Here is a 21,107-nt window from a genome sequence, read left to right as displayed (position 1 = left end):
TTTTCCTCCAAATGTTATATGTAAAATGATTGATGTATTATATTCAAATAGCTTCTGCCAGTTACATCAGCTTTTTGTGTCATACAGTAAAGGCACTGAATTACACTTCAAAAGTTTGTGGTCAGTAGGATTTATTAATGTTTTTAAAAGAAGTCTCTAATGTTCACTAAGGCTGCATTTATTTGATAAAATGCAGTAAGGTACAGTAATATTGTGAAATATTATAATTTAATATAACTGTTTTCTATTTTTAATATATTTTACATTTGATTTCTGTGATAGCAAAGCTGAATTTTCAGCATCATTACTTCAGTCTTCAGTGTCACATGATCCTTCAGAAATCATTCTAATATGCTGATTTGGTGCTCAAGAAACATTTCTCATTAGTATCAATGTTGAAAACAGTTGTGCTGCTTAATATATTTTTTTCAGGATTTTTTTTAAATATAAAGTTCAAAAGTACATAATTCTAAAAATAAGTTTGTTTTAAAATAAAAATCTTAATGAACCAAAAAACTTAAAGTAAAACAATCTTTATAAGCATTATGAAATCTTTATAAGCAATATAAATGTCTTTACTGTCACTTTTCGATCCACGAATGCATCCTTGCTGAATAAAAAAAATAATTTGAATATAAGTATAAATAAATGAACATGTTACATTTTCGAAGCTACAAGTAAAATTTGTAAACAAAGACTTAATCTGTCTCACATTATACAATACAATTGTGTATTTTCATGCACAGCCATCGCAGATCGTCAGTACCTTGATCATGTGTCCATATTTACATGCAGCACCTGCTAATTATTGCCAACTGTGCGATTGTGTTTATCCAGTATTGATTCCAGTCGGCGCAGGAGTTGCAGTAAACAATCTTTAAGCTGCCTCTCGTCAGCGTGCCTCTCTTTAATGTGAAGAGATGCGCGAGATGCCGGAGATAAGGCGGTCAGGCGGAGGGAGGCCTGATGGGCTGTTTGATTGCTCTTTTTTTCCCTCTTTAATAGCCCAGATGTGTCCTCTGGCTGCTGAATAGGCCACACATGCTCTGTGAGGCCGCTCGTCGCTCCGCTGTCTGGATTGATGAGGGTGGGAGATGTCATTTCTGTGATCGGCTGTGACAGGCTGACGGCTCTGTGGGGCTGGCTTACTTAAAGTCCACTGCACCCAGCGCCGGGCCCGTACGCCTGCGAGTTAGCAGCAGGCCAAGTGAACATTCCTGGAGTCATTAGGCCTGTTTAACACTCCTTTCGGGCTAAAAGTGACATTACTGGTGCTCCTTGGGTGACGATGATGACGATGGCTTTGTTATGAGTCAGGCTTTGCGGTTTGTGTGCGCGTGGAGAGGGCGAACTTGGGGGGACCTCCTCATTAGAGTGAAACTGGCTCCACCATTTACCCCTTAAGCTCAATGTGCACTTGCCAGGGACAGAAAGCAACAGCTTTGCTGTCGTGTTCCCTCTCTCTGTTTTCGTCTCTCTCCATCTCGCTGTCTTTTGCTCTAGCTTTTCAGAAAAGAGTATGAGTTTGACCTCGACGCTGGCTAGAGGCACAAAGCAAATTAGCCTTGCTTGGCCCTTGTTCTGAGAGTTTTGGCCACCAGCGGAATCTTTTACCATTACTGTTGCTAAAGGCTCCTCTTCAACAGACACTGAAATGCAGCAGAAATGACAAATTTCACACACAGCTGTGTAGTTAGCTGTACTGTGCTTTTTTTAATCAGAAAAAGGATATTAATGTGCTTGCTCTCTGTTTGTGTTCATTTAAGAAAAAATAAAAAGACATTATACTGATTACTCTGTGCTATTATTACTGGAATTAGTTTTCCTTAAACTGTAAATTGTTCGATGGAGAAGGAATTCTTGGTGTTTGGAGAATATTTGGGCCTAGCTGTGCCAGGAATCCAGATTTGCACTTCCCTGCCAATATTTTTTTACTTGCACTAATAATTTTATTTGTAATATTGTGAGATATTATTTCAATTTAAAATAACTGGTTTCTGTTTTAGTGTAAATACATTTAATGTATTTTAAATGCAAAGCTGAATTGTCAGCAGCCATTACTTCAGTCTTCAGTGTCACATGATCCTTCAGAAATCATTCTAATATGCTCATTTGGTGCTCAAGAAACATATATTATTATTATCAATGTTTAAAAATATATTTCTTGGCATTTGTTTCTTTCAAAAATAATTGTTTCTGATTATGAATAGTACAATACAATACACATTTTTGATAGCTATAAACAATACATTTATAAGAAAATTATGACCTGATGCAAAACATTCGACACTCACTAGTACAAAATGTTATCTTATGTTATGAAGATTAATTATTTAAATTAGCATAATTTGCTAAACAGCAATGCTCAAAACAGAAACCGACATAAAATAAATGAAACCGTGCAACAAATGCAAAAACTTTGAAAGCTTTCAAATGAGCAGGTCATCTTTATAGTAAAACCCTTGTATCTCCCATATTTTGGATGATTTAATAATTATTTTAGAATTATTTTTGTAATGCTGATGTATGAGTCAAACTTACAAAGATCTCAAGAGGCAATAATAATATTTGTAATCAAAGACTGCCCCCTACTGACTAGAGAAAAATACAGCAATCATGCATTTTATGAACTGTAATTTAATCTACAGCATCTAGCACATGCTGTTCAGTTGGAAGGTAACCACCACAGACACTGAGGGGAACATATTGCCCCCAATATTAAAAGTATTGGCCGATAAATATGGGCCAACACATATGCTTATTTGTATGTATATTCTCTGATTGTATTTACAGCTGTTCTCCATATGTGTTTTCCAGCCTACATGAAGAGGCGCCACAGCTCCATCGGTGAGAGTCATTCGCTGGATAGTGGTCTGTCAGGAAGTGACCTCATTCAGAGCGCCAGCCCCCAAAACCTCTCCCAGCAGCAGCAGCAGCAGCAGCAGCCCCAGCTAAAGAAAGTCCGTGTAGTGCTGGCTCCAGAAGAGAAGGAAGCTCTGAAGAGAGCCTACCAGCAGAAGCCTTACCCCTCCCCTAAAACCATCGAGGAGTTAGCGAGCCAGCTCAACCTCAAAACCAGCACGGTCATCAACTGGTTCCACAACTACAGGTACTGAGGCGCTTTAACCCTTAAAGGGGTTGTGAACTTCATTTTTTTTTATTTTATAATGTTCTCTGTGGTCCACTTATAATGTTAGTAAGATTTTTACACCAAAAAACAAAATTTAGAAGTAATAGGCTATTTTCTATCCTGTTTTTGACCTTCTCTTTGAAACACTCATTTTGATAGACGTGCCACATTCAAGACTTGTTAGTAAACGGCCACTGCTAAGATTGGGTAACAGTTTTACTATTAAAATAATACATGGACATTGCTCATTGATGTGCTCTGAAAGCAATATAGGTCTTTTTAGTTAAAAACTTATAAATACCCGGTACATATATGACAATCTGTAACAGACAAAGCAATAGCGACACATTGTTATTCATACTTGTGTGTTGCAACTTTAATGTTGGATTCAATATAGTCAGCACTGCCTTGTCTTTAATTTTAAGTCTCTGCTTTGAATGGTGTTTTGTTTAAAAGTGAATCTGCAGTAAAATGAAGCAAATCTATCAACAGTGTCTTCCTGACGCGGTCTGAAACTTCATTTACTTGCCTCCTACTACATGTGCAAATCGGTGGGCGGGGCTAAAGAGGCAATAATGTAGAAGTAGGCGTTGATCTTCTCCAGAGGTAGTCTTTCGTCTCACTATGATGTCATACTGAGACGAAATATGAAATGAAATGTTTGGAAATTTTGGTTGCAATAAAACCAGCGTCTAGTGTTGTTGCCGTCTTCAGTGGTTTGTTATTCTTGTTCTGTCTCCTTCGTTTAAAAAAAAAAGTATGCTTGGGGCTTTAGCTTACACGTCCACCTACCTTTGTTCCTTCTCTAACGAGTCTCGTTCGTTGTTCCCACAGATCCCGTATCCGACGAGAGCTCTTTATCGAAGAGATCCAGGCAGCGGCCGGCGAAGGCGGGTCCCCCTCAGCGCGGCCCGGGAAGTCTGGGGGCGAAGGAGACAACAGCTGCGACGGCACAGAGTCTGACAGCACCGCGGAGGGTCGACCGAGCGGCTCCGAGGAGTGCAAGGGCCTCCTGGAGAGCCCCAGCCTCAGCCACAGAGACGAAGAGGGCGAGGCTGAGTTCCCCAGCGCCTCAGGCACCAGCAGGCCACAAGGAGGCATCATAGACAGCCTCTTCGGCATCCCTGAGTCTGTATCCGCCGCCACTGCCACGGCGACCCCCTGCCGAAACCCAAAGGACAGCAGTCTGCGCAAGAAGAAGGCAGCCAACCTTAACAACATCATCCACAGGCTGGAGAAAGCGGCAAACCGCGACGAGCCTCACGAATGGGAGTTCTAAAGCGCCGCCATGTTGTTGTTTTATTCTCACTTTGTCCCTCACTGAGCTAACTCGGCCAAGCCTGGTGCACACACACCGGTTAACCCAAGGGTTTTCGATTTGCTGTTTAGAAGTGGGCTATCAGAGACAAGAACAAGAAAAGGAAACCAAGTTTTTAGTCTGTTTATTTTGTGAAGCACTTAACGGCCCTGCTGGCCACAGGGCTGTGACACCATTGGCTAATGGTGAAGACACAAAACTGAAAAGCACAGGAGAGGGAGTGTTCCCACAAAATATTCTCAAGACAGTCACAAAAAAAACAACAACAACAAATACACACTATGAAATCACAGTGTCTCTGTTTCTAATAGAGACCTTCTCACCAACAAGCTGAATAACTGTTACAATAATTTATCAGTTCTCAAGTCTCTTGGGAGTTTCCTCTTTTGTATCACATATGCTTCGGCCGTCAGCAGAGACTAGTTCGAACGGGTTTCAAGCCAAAAGTCAAGCGTTTAAAAGCAAGTGTTGGCTGAAGGAACACGGGTGCACCGTCCCACCTGCCTCTCCCTCCCTACCCCAGAGGAGGCCATCCAATGGCTATGCAACTCTAGTACGCAATGGATTCCAGCGTAATGGAACCCGCATTATTTTCACAGTTTGGAAGCTTCTCAGATGTGAGAAGAAAATCCTTTTTATAGCAATTAAGTTGCCACCGAGAGATTGCACAGTCAGTTGACTCTAAACAGCACTCCTTTTGATTTTACACGCCAACGGCCTAAAAGAGAAAGAAAATCACGTGAATGAAAAATAATCGTCGTAAATAAGAATCCACGGTCACGCAAAATTCATACTGTTGTTGTAAGGTCGACACAAATGGGAGACGGGATAAATTTCGTAACTCGATAGCTAAGTGTCAATTTTTATCGTTATTTAGGTCTCTTGTAAGAGTAGCGCTCGTTAATTTTTCTCCATAGCTTTAATCGCCTCAGCGACTTGCGTTTTGAAGCCCGTGGAGGTCTTGTTTAATAATAAACGTCATTTTAGGCCAAAACAATGACATATAGTGAAGAAGAAAAAAGGATTTGTACAGTACTTTGAGTAAATATTCCTGACAAGATATTTTTAAAGAGAATGAACATGCCTGATTTTTATCCTCTTATAATAGAACCATACATCAGAGACCTCTAACCAAGTTGGGCAGTTTAGGCCCATAGAATTACAATTCTAATCCAATATCTATGGTGTTCTAAATTCTAATTCTATGGTGTGGCCGTGGGCCACTGCACTGTATGGGCTGGTCCTCAGCACCAGGGTACCGGACGCCGAGTGCGGGGGAAACCCACCTAACCGCTCGCTCTTGTGCAAACTCAAAACTTCAGGTTTTTCACCAGCTTCTCCATTCACTGTTCACCCAACCGTAAACGAGCTTTTCGTGGCGTCCGCAACATTACCGAGTATGTTCACGGCACGCATCTGTCCTCCGAAACGACTGGAAAAACACCTTGCGAAATGGACTTTTGTTTTTTCTTCATACTGTATATGATGGAGGACTCGGACACATTTTCATCCACATTTCTTGTTAAACACACATTAAAAAAAAAAAAAAAAAAAAGAGGAAAATATGTAGATTGTGAATGAAAAGCTCTTTTAACGTTAGTAGCCTGAGGTGAATATCTACACGCGGCAAGGACTCTGCACCTCTGTAGAAACGTTCTTTCTCTCCTGAAACACCTTTCGAAACCTGCTCACCTTTCACCTCTGGCCCTTGTGTCATTGTATGCAGTTGATTTTGTGAACGAAAGCGCAGAGCGGTGGTGCCACGCGCTCGTCTGTGTGCGAACCTTGAGTGTGTGTGTGTGTGTGTGTGATTGTTGACAAGAGCAATCTATATTTGTATATTACTACTACTACTCTCCACAGGCAGTGGAAGCAAACACCTCCTCACGTCCCTAAGCTATTTAGCAGTCCTGCAGCATATCACATAGTACACTTAAGTTCTTTTTATTTACACGCATAAACTAATGGTAGATATTTTTTTTGTTTGTTGGTGTGGTTCGCTTATTTATAGATACGGTCTTTTACATATTGATGTCTTATATTGTTATACGTGTTCTTTTTTTTGTAATGGAAGGGACTATAAAAGGTCAGGTTACATATTTTTAGACTAATAGACTGCCGGCAGTATTGGATTACATTTAAATGATGTACTTTTGATACATGTCTATTGATTAATTCTGAAGATTATCATTTTTATTTTATTTTTTCCCCATATATTTACTCTGTTAGTGAGCTGGATGAACAGTTACTACATTGACAAAGGAAGCAGAATTTATATGTATTGCATTAATGATTTTAATTAGTACTCATTTGAGTTGTTTTAACTATTTTTAAAGATTACAATTCAAGATGAATTGCGTTTGGCTGTATTCACTAGAAAGGCAAACCGATTGACGCTCTTGAATTGGGTTTTCAGGTAATTAATTAACCTGCGAACGTTCTGAGATAACGTACGTTTATAAATCGCAATCAAGCTTAGTTGCTATAATGAGCCAGTGAACAGCTGGTAGTTAATGTCACTGAAATTAGCTGTCGCTTTGACCTGCACCTTGAGGAATTGGACTTTTTTTTTTTTTGCGTTAAAATCTATGCCGATGAATCTTGAAGAACAAAGTCGGCTTAAAACTACCTTTGGCCTTTTTTTTATGTGTGCCAATGAATGATTCAAATCAAATTAGTCTATTTAAGACCTAACGAAAGCACAGAGAGATACTTCATGAACCAATGTTTTTGTCGGAATATACGAAAATGTCGAAAGCCCGTGACTGTTTCTCGAACGTTCTCTCTAACATTGGAGTGCCTTCACTGAAAACTGTTCGCTACTCTATAATCGCGTCGTCTTCATTCCAAATAAGTGATTGGAAGTATCGCGTGTCAGATTTTAGCAATTTTCGCCAGCAAGTTTAATAATAAGGTCTCATCTAGTCTCAGGTCATAATATTCTGTACTCTTTAGGGGGTCTGTATTGTTTTATCTGAGAGAAAACAGCTGTCCCAGGATTCAGGCTTGGTTCTTCAAAAAAAACAACAACAAAGTTTTGGCCATTTCGATCGGTTAACTTCACATTTATTTGTCCCAAATGTGGTTTGAATCATTTCTAGGCATTCATCAGATGATTTTGACCATGTTGTTGTATTTTAACAGTAAGATTCCCCCGTGCTAGAGGAAGTTCACAGAAGGATTTGGTGTATGGAAACTCTTGAAATGATGTGTAGACTATACTGAAGTGTGGACCAAATTGTCAAAACAGACAAATCAACTTGTGAAGACTCTTTTCTGATCATAAACATGTGATTTCAATTGAACACAGACAAAGAAAACACATTTAGGAGCACATTTAAATCTGGTTTGTATCAAGGATGCTTTTTTTTATGTCTGTCACGTTCTCACTGACTGAAACGGTAACCGTACTGTTGATACCATAGCATGAAACACATAGAAAAACACTTACGATTCTCGATGCAGATGTCCAGCACTTTTTCTCTGCTTTTTGCAAATATTTTTCTATGGAAAGTATTGCAGATGACTAAACACATCAACATACGGGCCTTAATAGACACTCGTATCAGACCTGCTGTGGGTGTGTGCATGCAGCATAATGGAGCAGGCGAAACCCCGAACGGAGAACCGCCTCCGCCTTCCTTTAGCGCAGCAGCTCCGCTCCAAATGGCAGCATCACGGGTGAGGAGGTTCGCGCAGGAGGGGCGGACGGTCCCTCCTCAGCCGAGAGTGATGGTGGTGTTTTCGGCTGCGAGTGACACTGAGAAACAGGGAGATGCGATGTCTTGCGCGGACACCGGGGAAGAGGTGTATCGCAAACCAGCCATACCTATTCCTAATCTTAATTTAGGGAAGTCCCTTCGCACTTTAGACGCACCTGAGGAGGTAAGTCCCCGAGGTTTAAAGAGGATGTGCTATTTTTATAACAGGGTAGTAGTTGTAGTGTAATGCATAGAAGTTAAATGCAAATTAAAAATACCCCCGACCATCTGCGTTTCGCCCCAGTAATTGTTTGTTTGTTTTTCCAAAAGACCATCTGGAGGAGCCGTGTCAAAGTTGCCCAGATTCCCGTGCTTTATCATAACCGTTTCCATAGGCAACAGATTTATTGAGCGTGTTTGCTTGCCGATTGCTGCAATCGGATTGGTTCTTTATCCCAGTGGGGCGGGTGGACGTCGTTTCTGATTGGTTCATATCACACGTCCATCAAATCATATCTGCTGGATTAAACTAATCGTGTTTTGCAAGGTCTATTATGTTAAAGGTGTCACCGCAGATTTCTGCTGACAAACCTGCGTGACCTGTCAACATGTGCAATATGATTAGCCTAACACCTTTGTTTATCATTGCCAACGGGTTTTAAGAGAATTATTTAAACATGTAACAGCATTCAAATGAACCGGGGAGGGAACTGATCCTGCTCTGCTAGTAGATAGTTAAGAAGTTCCCGTGCATAGCTATGCCTTTTAGTACAGTGATATATATATGTTATACTCTACCGTTCAAAAGTTTGTAGTCAGTAAAATAAAAAATTAAATCATAATAATAACACTTTTATTTGGCAAGGAAGCAGAAATGACAGACATTTATAATGTTACAAAAGATTTCTCTTTCAAATAAATGCTGTTCTCTTAAATGCTAAATTCATCAGAGAATCCTAAAAAAATGCATCATGGGTTTTCTGCATCACTGTTTTCAGTATCGATACTAAGAAGAACTGTTTGAGAAATGTTTCTTCAGTGCCAAATCAGCAGATTAGAATGATTTCTGAAGGATCATGTGACACTGAAGACTGGAGTAATGGATGCTGAAAATTCAGCTTTGCCATAACTTTACATTTCTGCCATAATTTTAAAATATATTAAAATAAAATACTGTTATTTTCCATTCTAATAAAATTTCAAAATACTACTGTTTTTAGTCAAATAAATACATCTTAGGTGAGCATAAGAGACTTATTTCAAAAACATTCGTATTACCCCAAACTTTTGAGCAGTAGTGTCCCTTCAGACTAATGTAAAATACTAATGTCTTTTACATAAAAAAATTGACTAATGTCTATTTCTGTTCCTCCTCTCTCTCCGTAGTTCCCTGAGGTCATCCCCCTGAATGTAGGAGGAACATATTTCACCACTCGGCTCTCCACCCTGCGACGTTATGAGGACACAATGCTGGCTGCCATGTTTAGTGGCCGCCACCACATTCCCAGGGATGCAGAGGGACGATATTTCATAGACCGAGACGGAGCATATTTTGGGTTAGTGTTTAGATTAATAAAATCTGATTATGGTCGGTGCCTAGTACCCAAAAATACAAAGCAAACATTTTGATTATCTGAATTCAGCCATTATTATTTCATCAGTGGATTACTTAAATAACTGCTTGATATGATGCTTATTAGAAATGCTTATATGTACTTCTCTGGCATTAGGGATATTCTGAATTTCTTGCGAGAGGGTGAGCTGCCTCAGAGGGACCGTGTTCGTGCGGTGCACAGGGACGCTCAGTATTATGCTATTGGGCCTCTTTTGGAAAGCCTTGAAGACACGCAGCCACTTACCGGAGAGAAAGTTCGACAGGCTTTTCTTGATCTTTTGCCCTATTATAAAGGTAATGTAAAATCATAAATAAAAATAATAAAAAGGGGTTTTCCGTTGATTTACCAATTGTCCCCTTTTCTTCTAGAAAATCTTGAGCGCATCGTGGAGATTGCAAAACTTCGTGCCATGCAGCGGAAGGCTCGTTTTGCAAAATTGAAGATCTGTGTTTACAAGGAGGAGATGCCCATCACCCCTTATGAAAGACCACTGTTCAATTCGCTGCGATTTGAGCGCTCGGAGAGTGAGGCCAAGCTGTTTGAGCACCATTGTGATGTTGACGTGTCCTTCGGGCCCTGGGAGGCAGTGGCGGATGTTTATGACCTTCTTCACTGCATAGTAAGCGACCTGGCAGAGCGTGGCATCTCTGCTGACCAGCAATGCATCGGCGTATGTGACAAACACCTCATTAACCACTACTACTGCAAAAGGCCAATCTATGAGTTTAAAATCACCTGGTGGTGAAGGTGAGGTGTTTTAGCTGATGTTTCTTTTGCCAAGAACTGAGATGTGCAAGTCCGAGCAAATGATGTTTGCTACTGTCTACAGTTATATGAAACCAGCAGGATCATGGAGTCCTACTCAAAATGAGTGGAAATAATGACAAGCTTTTGAAAAAGATGGCTATAATTGTGGCATTTGCTCTTTTGTTTCTTCATGAAACTGCGGTTTGCAACCCAACATTTATTTTATGGGCAGCTCTATTGATTCCTTAGTTTTTGTAAGTAATTGTTTAACTTAGTTAATTTAGAATAAACCTGGAATCATTTCGTCCAGTTGTAGTTCTGAAGAGATTTTCTGGAATCGTCCGCAGAGGAAGTGAACTTATGTGAAACAGTGTTTCCTGTTCTAAATATGACATCTCTTAAGTATGTTTCCGTGTTAGATGTAATGATTGTATTAACAGTTTGATCGAAGAATCAGTCAACTGGACCCATATTCGGAAACTGAAAGTCTGTCACTGCTATTTCTTTAAAAAAAAAATATATATATATATATTTCCATACAGTATTTTAAAATGACTTTACCCAATTTGTTTTACTTGACATATATGTAGGACCTGATCCATGTCATGTTTCCAGTAATGAACACCGTAGATCAGGGTTCCTCTGAAAAAGATGGCTATAATTGTGGCATTTGCTCTTTTGTTTCTTCATGAAACTGCGGTTTGCAACCCAACATTTATTTTATGGGCAGCTCTATTGATTCCTTAGTTTTTGTAAGTAATTGTTTAACTTAGTTAATTTAGAATAAACCTGGAATCATTTCGTCCAGTTGTAGTTCTGAAGAGATTTTCTGGAATCGTCCGCAGAGGAAGTGAACGTATGTGAAACAGTGTTTCCTGTTCTAAATATGACATCTCTTAAGTATGTTTCCGTGTTAGATGTAATGATTGTATTAACAGTTTGATCGAAGAATCAGTCAACTGGACCCATATTCGGAAACTGAAAGTCTGTCACTGCTATTTCTTTAAAAAATATATATATATATATATATATATTTCCATACAGTATTTTAAAATGACTTTACCCAATTTGTTTTACTTGACATATATGTAGGACCTGATCCATGTCATGTTTCCAGTAATGAACACCATAGATCAGGGTTCCTCAAATCTTGCCCTGGAGGTCCAATGCACTGCAGAGTTTAGCTCCAACCCTGATCAAACTCACTTACCTGTGATTTTCTAATGATCCTGAAGACACTGATTAGTATGCTCAGGTGTGTTTGATTAGGGTCAGAGCTAAACTCTGCAGGAAAGTGGATCTCGTGGGCCAGATTTGAGGATCCCTGCCATAGATCATGCAACCTCTGCAGATACTGACTTTAACAAGAATACAAATGTCTGGTATTTACAGCCACCCAAAGCTTCACATAAAGCCTTCTAAAATAATCATACATCACATAAAAGTATAAAAGTTTTGATTTATGTCAAAAAGTAAACTGTTCTTAAATGAGAGCCCAAATAGTTTTTTTTTAGAATAAGTTTATGTACTAAAATAAATATGACCTGAATGTGAATTAAAATGAGTATATTTAAAATTATACTAAAGACTGTTAGCCACCTTATTGCAGGTTAGATTGCCTATTTTGCTACTTTGACACTTTATGAAGTTATTTTCTGCTGCCAACAGCATTTGTCTATGCTTTTAATTGCCATAACCCTCAACAATTTTAGATGATTTAGCGTTATTTGTTATTTTAGTCATCTGAAACCTCTGTCTCTCATTGGTTTGCTGTGAGAGCTGTGAAGGCCACGTGAAGTTGCACCAGCTCTCTGTGTTTTGGCAGCAGAATATCTAATACCAGTTAAAATGCACATGATAATCCTAACTGGGATTTAGTTTCAGTTTTGCCCAGTTTACGTTATGTTGCTCAAGTCTAAACTGATGCATATTTATTCTGTTGTACATTTGTTGAATACTGTTGTTTGTATTGCATCATTGTTCTGGCTCTTATTGTGCTGATAATAAACAATATATTTTGCAATTTATTAAAAGCAGATCCTTTTTTTTTCTTTACATTTAAACGTTTATAATAATGCTTCAATTATCATAGATCATGGATAACAAATGTACAAAATATGATGAATGCGCTGTATTTGTCGTAGGGAGTGTTGACATTCCGAGATCAGCCCACCTATAGCCCCGCCCACACAACTCATACACCAGTCGCGAGGATATGATGTAATTGTGACCCTGGAGAAGAGACCGCCGACGAGGTATCTATCTGTCGCTGTCCGGTAGATTAACATTGAATACTGAAACTTTCCGTTGTTTTTCAGTGTTTTGTTATTTATTTTTATTCAGTATCGCTTTAGACTAGTAATACATATTTATCTTCTATCTTGCTGACAATGAGCTGTTGCGGTTGTTTTTAGCCACGTAGCTGTTTTGCTAGCTTGACGCGTCTGCCTGCGGCGGATTGAATGACATTCTGTTATTACCAGTCGATAATGTATTTTCTAGGTTACTTTTAAACCCTCTATTAGTCAATTAATAAAATGTTTAAGCTACAACATACCGGCATTGAACGATGTCAGTAACGTTATATGGTGTAATACCTGGAGTTTAATTTCATGTCATCAGTGTTTGTGCTTTTAAACATTTATTTCATGGAAATGATAAAGACACAAGATCAAACACGTTTGAACTACTCACTTTTTCATTTCGATGGAGATTTACTGCGTCATTGGTCGTTTAATAATTCGCAGTATAATTTAGACATCATTTTTTGTAAGGTTAGGTGAATTCAGGTTCATTGGGACTTTTTTCCCAGACATCTCAATGGCATCAAGTGTCCCAATTTACCTGAATTCACCCTGTATAATTATTAAAACTATGCATTTGACTAGTTTACTTGCCCTTTAGCTCTGAAATATAAATCTAAGTATGAATATCTGATTTGACATCTCTGGCATGTTCTGCAAGAGTTGTATGTCTTTGCAGAGCACATTATGTAACCCACCTCCAGTTGTCTTGCTGCATGTACTGCAGACCGGATGTGCAAATTCAGATCACAATGACAAACATGTTTCTTTACCTAGACAAAGGGACACGATGAGTCAGCGCTCGGAGCGACGGGGGATCCATGTGGACCAATCAGAACTGCTGTGTAAGAAAGGCTGCGGTTACTATGGCAACGCTGCATGGCAGGGCCTATGCTCCAAGTGCTGGAGGGAGGAGTACCAGAAAGCTCGGCAGAGACAGATTCAGGAGGACTGGGCTCTGGCTGAGAAGTGAGTGGAATTTAACCCCAGTGGTTTAGTTTTGTTAGATCATGCATTAAGTATTAATTAAAAGAAACATTCAGCATCATCAAGACATGCATAAAGAAGAAATGATGTTCAGACAGATTGCTGTAATGATGTGCTTCCTGTCGCAGGCTGCAGCGAGAAGAGGAGGCAGCTTATGTCAGCAGTCACAGTTCCTCTCAGACCCAGCCTCCACAGTCCCAGTCTCAGCAATCTCTCGCCACCTTCTCCAAGTTTGAGGAGAAGAAAACCAATGAGAAGACCCGTAAGGTCACCACCGTAAAGAAGTTCTTCAGCCCCTCCTCCCGCACGGCCCCAAAAAAAGGTACGAGGAATGTGGGATTGGAGTGATATAAGTGTGATTCGTGTTTTTTTGCAGTTGGCTGATGTCCAGGACTGGGTGTGTTCTTATTCATCTGCCACCAACAAAATTATTATTAGTTGGACAAGTGAAAACTGATTTAAAATACAGTGGAGCTTTACAGACTTTTGTCAGTGCTGTAGGTTTTCCTTGCGTCGCCACTTTTCTCGCAGAGCCCAAAATACAAAATCACACATTCTTTTGCTTCTGGATTCCTTTTGGAAATCATGCTTATTTTTTATGCAAATGATTGCCCTCATCATCATACAAAGTCCCAGTTTGATTTTACCTTGTCATTGGATGGCATCTCTCTGATAAAGCCTTAAATTGTCTGCATGCAACATCCAAACAGCAGTTTGTAATTTATGCTAGATTATTACTACTTTAATGGACCTGAATGTTGGCAATTAAAAGGCTTTGTCATTGAAACATTAAGTATAGACCGTTCAAAAGTTCATTGGGATCAGTAAGATTTTATGATTTTGAAATAAATCTCTTATGCTTACCATGGCTGAATTAATAAAGTAAAAAGTTTTCTATTTTAATATATTATAAAATGTAATTTATTCTTGTGATGCAATGCTGAATTTTCAGCAGCATTAATCTTGTCTTCAGTGTCACATGATCCTTCAGAAATTATTCTAATATGCTGATTTGATGCTCAAGAAAGATTTCTTATTATTATCAATGTTGAAAACAGTTCATATTTTGTTTACATTTTTTTAGGATTCTGTGATGAATAGAAAGTTCAAATGAACAGCATTTATTTGAAATAGAAATCATTTTTAACATGACTTTACTGTCACCTTTAATGAATTTAATGCATTCTTGCTGCATTAAACTTTCTTTTTACTTTCTTTTTTTACTGAACCCAAACTTTTCAACGGTAGTGTAAGTCATCTTTGCTTGATTTAATAGTTATATATTCATTTGCTCTCACATGATTTTATCATTTGTCCATCATGTTCTTATGAGATGATTTTATTTGAACAAGAGATCCACCCTTCATCTCTCAGTTTGTTTCCTTCATCCCGTTGCTGTTCTGTCTGATCTCCGCCCCCACCTCTCCCACATTTTTCATCCATTTCACCCCCTTCCGGCCGTTTCCCTTGCCTACCCTGGGTGTTTTAGTCCCCCCCGAAAAAGAAAGCGAGAAAGAGGAGAAGTTGCAGGGCAGGAGGGAGAGCCATGGAGAAAACCTCCTGAGGGATCTGAAGGGCATTTTTACCCAACCCTGGGAGATGGCCTCCCCCACTGAAGGTAACAGACAGAGCCTGGAGGAAAATCTGGGGTTATGAAAAGGGAACATGGGTGGAGATTGCAGTGTTCATCTTTTCTGAGGTGGACCAGCATTCCTTGTGTGATTTGATGTTCTGTGTTGAAGAGCTAACTGTTTAAAAGTGTCTTTACTAAAAGTATTTCACAAAGTACAGCAACCATTTCATTTGATGTTCCCCTCAGCTGTTCTTTGTAACATACTGCCCTGATCCATACCGTAGTTTAGTGTGTATTTGTTCATTTCTCTATGTTGGTTGTGTGTGCGTCAGAAGACATGATTGAATTCACCCTACCATTTTTTTTTCATGTTCACTGTCTCATTGTCATGCGTCCTCCTCTTTTTCTTGTCAATCTGGTGGCAGCTCTGGTATCGAGGCTGAGAGGTGGGTGTTAGTGTCACATCACTGTAGCCCTCCAGCACAAATCATAGAAAACAAACCAGTGCATCAGTGTTATATATATGATCTGCATGCATTCAGGCTGAAACCCTTCTAACGCTCCATTACTGTCAGTGGGGCGTTTAGAAAGACCGGTGCAACAGCATTTAGAACATCTGTTTGTGTAGTATTTAGCGACAGCATGCTAGTACCAGAATTCTCTCTCAATTCATTCAGCTACTCTATTACTGTCTTTGACACTGTTCTGATGTCAAAGGTGTTGGCATGGTAACAGATCAATATTTTAGTAGAATGGCCTACTTCTGAGAAGGTTTTCCTCTCAGTGGGCTGCAAGTCAACTTATGAATATATGATATGTAATATTTTATGTTGTTTATTCAGTGGGTTTTTTCTTTATTCTGTGCAGAATGTCATGTGTAATTCAGCTGAATATTTCTACTGAAATAATTATTTTTTTCTTGAATATTATTGGTTGAAATTACTTAATTTCACATGGCATTCTGTGATGAAAACTAACTTTTGAACTTCCATTTTCATCCGATCCAATTTAATATCCACTTTATGTTCATAGAGCTTGTTTGTAAACATTCTGTGTGCTTATTTGTGTTCCTCAGAGAGCCACGAGGGTAAAACGCCCAGTCCCTCAATTACCCGTCAGTCCAGCATCGAGACCGATCGCGTGTCACGAGACTTTGTGGAGTTCCTCAAGACCTTACAGAAGCTTGGCAGAGACATCCACAAGCAGAGCCGTGGTTTCATAGAGAGCATGGGAAATAAAAATGTGAGAACCAGGGTCACGTGCCCACATCAAATTTGAATGTTAATCATTTAAGTAAACAAATTCTTTTGTATTTGTTCTTATTTGAAGGATCTCAGTGCTGAAGAACTGTCTGAGTGTGTGCAGGACTTCTATCAGGGCATGTCTGACCGACTCATGAATCATTTTAAAGGTAGAATTCATGCTTCGGAGAAACTTGGCAGCACTGAATTGGTCAAAAAGTCTTAAATGTTTTAAATCATTTTAATTAAATACTCACTGAATCCATTAGAGCAGATACTGAATCGGATTCATTTGCTGTCTGGTTGTTTTGTTGTAATGGAATTTTATAAAAAATTACCAAAAATGGTTGTGTTTTGTATGTAGTTGGGCCTAATTATTAAGGGAGGCAGAATTGTTTGGGAGACGGGTATCTACAAAAATATTTTTCTTTAAATATGGTCAGGCTGGGACATTAAAATGAGTGAGTTTTTAGAGCAAAGAGATATCTAAACCAGTTGGCCCGTGTTGACCTTTGATAATGCAACATTTATTTTTGGTCCACAGCCCTCAATCAAATTAGATTTTTGGCCCTTCATATTAAAAAGTTTGGGCACCTCTGTTTTAGAGCATGACACATTTATAAATTGTCTCTGAATGTATGTTTAATTATTTTTTGTTTGTTTGAAAAATTGTAGCTTAACTTGTTTGACTGAACCTGAGGAAAGGTTTTTTTATTTTTATTTTTTTAAGGTTGTAAATGTCTCATATCAGTTTTGGTTTCATTTTAGTTTTAGTAATTTTATGGTTTTGTTTTTTATTTTAATTTTAACTTTTGTGTTTTATTTATTTATTTTAGTTTAATTTTTAATTACATTTTTAATTAAATTTACTAATTAATTACTTTAGTAATTTTAGTACTTCAGAGTGATTTTTTTTCTTAAATCATATTTCTATGTGTGTCTGTGTATATATGTATATATATTCCCAATTTATTTTTCAGCGTTTAAATTTTTTTTTTCATCTAATATTTATATTATATTTTATTTAAGCTTGATGTCAGTTAACAAGAACAATTTCTAATAGTTTTAGTTAACAAAACAACACTGGGGCAAATCCAGTACATCCAGCCACCATGTCTGCTAACCACCTAAGAAAATATTGTTGTTCCAGAATGGTGATGTGGGAGTGGGGTTATATAACAAACTGATTTCATTCAAGACACAAGTATGTGAGGTATCTAAAAGATTTTTATCTGTCCTCTCAGCTGTCCTCTGTAGAATGCTGTGATCGGACCATTGTGGTTATTTACATTTTTGTACATTTATACTTACCTTTTTATGGTTTACAATTGTTTTCCAGAAGCCAGATGAATTCTTTTTTTTTTGTGGCAAATATAAACCTCAGTGGGTTCCTCTTTCCTCAGGCTCCTCTGAGAAAGTGGATAGGGTAATGGACCAAGTGGAAAAATACATCATGACTCGACTCTACAAGAGTGTCTTCTGTCCAGAGACCTCAGATGATGAGAAAAAAGACCTGGCCACCCAGCACAGGATTCGGTCAGCCAGTGTTTAGCATTGTTTATATGCTATTATAGTATTTATTAATATTTTTAATTAGGTTGTATTTTAATTTTTTTAAATATATATTTCTTGTTAGCTTTATTTTTATTTCAGTGTAAGTTTGAGTAATTTTCCTTCTTTAGCGTAAACTTATTTTGGCTAGTTACCAAAATAGTATTTTTAATTTTCGTTTAAGTTTTACATTAAATATTGATATTTTAACAACACACTTCACATTATATTAAATCAGTGTTAACTTAACGTTTATACATGAAAAGTCCTCAAGTAAGTATGATTCTTTTACGCCTTTCACCTTTAAAATCTGCAGTCTTGTTTTATTTGTTAAATAATGGTTTTCCAGGGCCTTACACTGGGTAACCATTCAGATGTTGTGTGTTCCTGTGGACGAGGAGATCCCTGAGGTCTCTGATAGTGTAGTCAAAGCCATCACCGGTGAGTCTGCAAGGATGGTACTATTTTGTCTATAAGTTGCTACTTTCGTTTTTTCTTCCATCAAGATTCAAGATTTTTTCTTCTTATTTTGTCTCCCTCAGATATCATTGAGATGGACTCCAAGCGTGTGCCCAGGGATAAACTGGCCTGCATCACCAGTTGCAGCAAGCATATCTTTAACGCCATCAGAATCACCAAGAATGAACCAGCTTCTGCAGATGACTTCCTACCCACCCTCATTTATATTGTGTTGAAGGCGAACCCACCACGGCTGCAGTCCAACATCCAGTACATCACACGTTTCTGCAACCCTTCAAGACTCATGACGGGAGAGGACGGATACTACTTCACCAACCTAGTGGGTCCACACATAATTTAGAGTGGCAAAAATAATTTTAGGTCCAAACTGACTAATTTTTGTGGAATAATTTGGTTCAAAAATGTATTTATTTTACTTTAAAATAAATGCCCCTTGGTTTAATATTTTGTTATCTAATGCAATGACATTAATACGTTTTTAAAGGGATAGTCCACCCATGAAAATTCTGTCATTTTTATCTTCATGTTGTTCCAAACCTTTATGACTTACTTTCTTCTGTGGAGCACAAAAGAAGATATTTTGAAGAATGCTGGTAATTAAACAGTTTTGGTTCCCATTGGCTTCCATTGTATGGACAAAAAATACAATGGAAGCAAATAGGAACCGATTTGGTTATCAACATTGTTCAAAATTTTTTAGTGCTCCACAGAAGAAAGTAAGTCATACGGGTTTGCAACAACATGAGAATGAGTAAATGATCATTTTTTATGTGAACTGTCCATTTAAGTGTGGCAAAAGTGTCCAAATACTGTTTGAGGCTACTATAATTACTTCTGAGTCTGGCTAGCCATATGCCAACTGTGAATAAACCTTACTGTTTAGTCTAATCGTTTCTTTGTTCATTTTCATTCTATTTACTAAATTTTCATCTTTATCACATGTTCCCTGCAGTGCTGTGCTGTTGCCTTCATAGAGAAGCTGGATGCCCAGTCGTTGAATCTCAGCCCTGAGGACTTTGAGCACTACATGTCCGGTCAGGCTTCCCCTCGACAACAAGATGATCCTGCAGCCTGGCCCCAGAGTGGTTCCCGTGTCAACCCAGCACTTAGCCAGATCCATCATAACCTCAAGCTCCTATCCAACCTTGAGAAAAGACAGCAGGAGGTCACCGAGGGGGCGCAGAACCTGCAGACCGAACTGTCAGAATGGCAGGACAGCGTGGCCCGCGAGGTGCAGGAAATCCTGGAGCGATACCCACTGGAGATCAAACCACGAGCATCTGCGATCGATGCGGAGAATGTGGAGAACGACAGGCTGCCACCACCCCTTCAGCCACAAGTGTTTGCGGGGTAGCATAGTGTAATGTGCTCTGGAGTGAATAAGCTAGCGACATGGTCGTACTAAGACGGGTATTGCATTTTTAAATGCAGTGGCTGCTCTTGTTCAAGTTCTCCACTCCTTCCCTGTATTTAGGCTGTTACCATTCCATTTGTCTTTTAAGTTAGCTTACAGTCCCCCATCATATCTTTTCTGAAAACATATTCTTGTGTGACTACATTTGTGCAGCTGATTCATAACGGATGAGGCAGAGTTGTGTAACTAAATAAGCTTTTCTAACCTGGCTTTAGAAGATCTGTCAGTAATTTGATCTACCTTAATATGAGTTGTTTTAAATTACTGAATCATATAGCTGCTAATACATCCTCTTAATGTGATTGCACTTTTTATGTGATCATACACCACATATCAGCGTTTCTCTTGTAGATAAGTCATGTTCACTGTAGGGCGTTTCACTCCCATGCCTTAATGTGCATTTCTCCTGGATTAAGGTCTTTTTATGGATGTATAAAATGTTTTGCTGCTCGTATTGTGTACTTTGGAAGTTTAAAGTTGAACCCCATGCAGATTTTTGTTTTTAAAGGAACTTTGGTGTATTTTGGTACATTTCGTTATTAAATGCTTGGTCACGTAATTGATCGGATGTACTGTTGTGCAGACAATTCAGCAATAAACACTATTTACATAGGAATTTGCTTATTTACAAATGAAAATATAGGTATAATGCTGTGCATTTGATCTCATCTAAATGTATGCAATTATGTCATGGTGACCTGACCGCAAATTGTACACTTAAAAATTAACGAGTCATTCTCCTCCCAAGTTCGGAATGACATTAATATGTTTTGCATTTGATGTTGTCAGCATTATCCAAACCCAATTTAAATGTGATCAAGTTTTCATTTAAATACTGCCCCAGCTGTAACTATTAACAGGTACTTCGCAAAAGACTATATTCATGTGGGAAAAAATTGGTTTGATTCACAGTAATGATGATTTATGACTGTGTGATATTTTAACAGAACTGCTTTATTTATGATGTAAATATATGTTGAGGTGTGTTATTTTGCTGTGTGAATCATTATCACTCTGTAGCACCGAAAGAAATCAGCAAAGCACAA

At 38.5% G+C, this 21,107-nt stretch overlaps 3 protein-coding genes across 8 annotated transcripts in view; all 3 read left to right on the top strand.

Moving 5' to 3' along the window:
• The window catches only part of LOC107577496 (homeobox protein cut-like 1), a 126,789-nt gene extending 120,767 nt beyond the window's left edge, over nucleotides 1-6,022 (top strand). For all 4 annotated transcript variants that reach the window (XM_016263581.1, XM_016263573.1, XM_016263567.1 and 1 more), the window contains 2 exons: nucleotides 2,818-3,109; nucleotides 3,965-6,022. In XM_016263581.1, the coding sequence (XP_016119067.1) occupies nucleotides 2,818-3,109; nucleotides 3,965-4,409 (737 nt within the window). In that variant the 3' untranslated portion in view covers nucleotides 4,410-6,022. The remainder of the gene's footprint in view (nucleotides 1-2,817; nucleotides 3,110-3,964) is intronic.
• Nucleotides 6,023-7,998: 1,976 nt separating this feature from the next.
• On the top strand, nucleotides 7,999-11,131 carry LOC107577526 (BTB/POZ domain-containing protein KCTD7-like). Its single transcript, XM_016263599.1, has 4 exons — nucleotides 7,999-8,333; nucleotides 9,536-9,705; nucleotides 9,880-10,058; nucleotides 10,134-11,131. The coding sequence occupies exons 1-4, from the start codon at nucleotides 8,037-8,039 to the stop codon at nucleotides 10,508-10,510; spliced, it is 1,023 nt and encodes a 340-aa protein (XP_016119085.1). The 5' UTR covers nucleotides 7,999-8,036; the 3' UTR covers nucleotides 10,511-11,131.
• Nucleotides 11,132-12,671: 1,540 nt separating this feature from the next.
• LOC107577469 (rab5 GDP/GTP exchange factor-like) lies at nucleotides 12,672-21,107 on the top strand. Of its 3 annotated transcripts, XM_016263543.1 has the most exons (11): nucleotides 12,672-12,767; nucleotides 13,593-13,784; nucleotides 13,931-14,124; nucleotides 15,292-15,420; nucleotides 15,801-15,821; nucleotides 16,451-16,617; nucleotides 16,705-16,786; nucleotides 18,020-18,152; nucleotides 18,517-18,608; nucleotides 18,710-18,966; nucleotides 19,600-21,107. In XM_016263543.1, the coding sequence occupies exons 2-11, from the start codon at nucleotides 13,606-13,608 to the stop codon at nucleotides 19,999-20,001; spliced, it is 1,656 nt and encodes a 551-aa protein (XP_016119029.1). In that variant the 5' UTR covers nucleotides 12,672-12,767; nucleotides 13,593-13,605; the 3' UTR covers nucleotides 20,002-21,107. The 3 variants fall into 3 exon arrangements, with proteins under 3 accessions (XP_016119029.1, XP_016119035.1, XP_016119043.1); XM_016263549.1 differs by lacking the exon at nucleotides 15,801-15,821; XM_016263557.1 differs by lacking the exons at nucleotides 15,292-15,420; nucleotides 15,801-15,821.

Source organism: Sinocyclocheilus grahami, unplaced genomic scaffold (genome assembly GCF_001515645.1).
Source record: "Sinocyclocheilus grahami isolate Dianchi unplaced genomic scaffold, SAMN03320097.WGS_v1.1 scaffold32.1, whole genome shotgun sequence".
In the NCBI taxonomy this organism is placed as follows: domain Eukaryota; kingdom Metazoa; phylum Chordata; class Actinopteri; order Cypriniformes; family Cyprinidae; genus Sinocyclocheilus; species Sinocyclocheilus grahami.
Note: the sequence above shows the minus strand (reverse complement) of the source record. Positions and strands in the feature narration are given on the sequence as shown.